At 40.9% G+C, this 1,938-nt stretch overlaps 1 protein-coding gene across 1 annotated transcript in view; it reads right to left on the bottom strand.

Annotated features, from left to right (window-relative positions):
- The window catches only part of LOC112163073 (E3 ubiquitin-protein ligase UHRF2), a 24,892-nt gene extending 23,202 nt beyond the window's left edge, over nt 1-1,690 (bottom strand). Inside the window, exon 1 of the mRNA XM_024299202.2 lies at nt 1,318-1,690. Within this exon, the coding sequence (XP_024154970.1) occupies nt 1,318-1,470 (153 nt within the window). The 5' untranslated portion in view covers nt 1,471-1,690. The remainder of the gene's footprint in view (nt 1-1,317) is intronic.
- Between the last annotated feature and the right edge of the window lie 248 nt (nt 1,691-1,938).

Raw genomic sequence — 1,938 nt, forward strand, 5'->3', positions numbered from 1 at the left:
CAGGGAAGAGAATTGGTGGTTTTAGAGCTAAAAGGCCTTTGTTTATATCCACCTGTCCTATTTTTTTTTTGTTTGTTTGTTTGTTTTTTACACTTAAACCATTAATTCTATTTACTGAGGTCATTACTTTTTACTGGTTCTGAAATGTCAAAAAACAATTCAATCAAGGGGTATTAGTGAAGAATTAAGATTGTTAGCGGAAAATGTGGGTGTTAATCATGGTCCTCAAAATCCTTTAATTAGATAAAGGATATCATATAGTTCTCTTTACGTGATCTCAATTCCAGTCATCTTTTGATCTATTGTCTTTTATTTTAATTATTATGCAGTTTTTACCCACAATTCGAAAAACCTGTGTCATTTACTAGGACATATTTCGGCAGGAGTTGTTAGACATTCTTGTGGGCAGGCATGGAGTAAGCCCGCCCCCTTCCCCATCATCCATTGTTTACAATACTCTCCGGCTAGATCACAAAACAAAAATGGCAGCAGTATTGGAGCTATGCAGCTTGGAACCAGCTCGGACGAGGAAAACTAAGCCGTACGTGGATCTTGATGACTACAAGTCAATGGATTGAAATGGAGCGAGCAGGAAGCTTATGGCTTGCCGTAGTAGCTTCTACGTCACACCTACAAGCTTTTTTTTATTTTTATTTTTTATTTTTGTCTGCTCCTAAAGAAATACTTAAAAATGCCATTTTGAGCTAAATTTTTATTCTATCATGAGAAAAACGCCTAAGGGACATGCTAAAAACACGATTTTCATTAGAGTGGATCTTTATTAGTTGGATAACTTCTAGTCAACAAAGCTTCAAAACATATCAATACGCGCCATCTGAGATGCAAAATATGCATCAGACTTAATATTTATAGATTCCGCTTTTAAAACATGGATAAATTACACAGTTTAAGGCTGTGAGCTGCAGCCCAACTCTGCGCGCGTGGGAGAAGAGCGAGACTTTCTCCTCTCTCTGGTGGCAATGTAAACAAACATGTCTACAACGCCAGGACATTTGTTGCATGCTCTGCAGCACTGTACTTAAAAAACAAGAGTATCCCAAACAGAGAGGGGGGAAAAAAGATTCGTACACCCACGTTTTCCTCACAGGACGGCACACTGCGTACCACTGGCTCGTTCACAACCACTATTGGCGAATTCCTATCAAAACAGGAAGCTGCACATGGGTCCGAAACGGCTTCAAACACCAGAGGGAGGACCACTAACTCTCCACCAGCATCTATATAGTCCCTGTCAAGCGTCAAAACTGTAGGTTCGGTGACCCAGTGCCAACCACCCCCCAAAAACAGCGGGCTTACCTGTTTCCCACGGTAGAAGAGGCGCTGCTGCTGCGGGTTCACCTTAAAAATATCCTGTATTTTCAACCGTAAAGACTCAATTTTGGTCAATCTAGAAAGATCTTCAACGGTTCGCGTCTCCTTGCCGTCTATGGTGCGAACCTGGATCCACATCGTTGCAGCGCTCTATATAACGTCCTCAAAACAAACGACACAATTAAGATTTGTTTGCTTTTTTCAGGACAACAACTGGGAACTCGTGGACTCAAACGAGACCGAAATTAGTCGTTTCGGGGCTCCATTGCGTTCTCCTCTGCAGAGGCAGCGTCGGGACTGTCTCGCTTAGGGGGCGTCTCACACGAGCTCGCGGCGCCAAGCAAATCTCGCGAGGCTTTCCGTTAAAGGGACAGGCCTCCCATTAAAAACAAACAAACAAACAAACAAAAAACATCCACTGGGAGACTTTACTTTGTATTACTTCATTGGGGCTATTATTGATTTATTTTGTTACACTTGAATAGAATAGAATAGAATAGAATAGAATAGAATAGAATAGAATAGAATAGAATAGAATAGATCCAAAGGGGAAATTACCATATGTTACCATAGCTCTATTAAAACCATTGACTGTATTTTTTACAG

This window comes from Oryzias melastigma, linkage group LG12 (assembly GCF_002922805.2).
Source record: "Oryzias melastigma strain HK-1 linkage group LG12, ASM292280v2, whole genome shotgun sequence".
Lineage (NCBI taxonomy): Eukaryota > Metazoa > Chordata > Actinopteri > Beloniformes > Adrianichthyidae > Oryzias > Oryzias melastigma.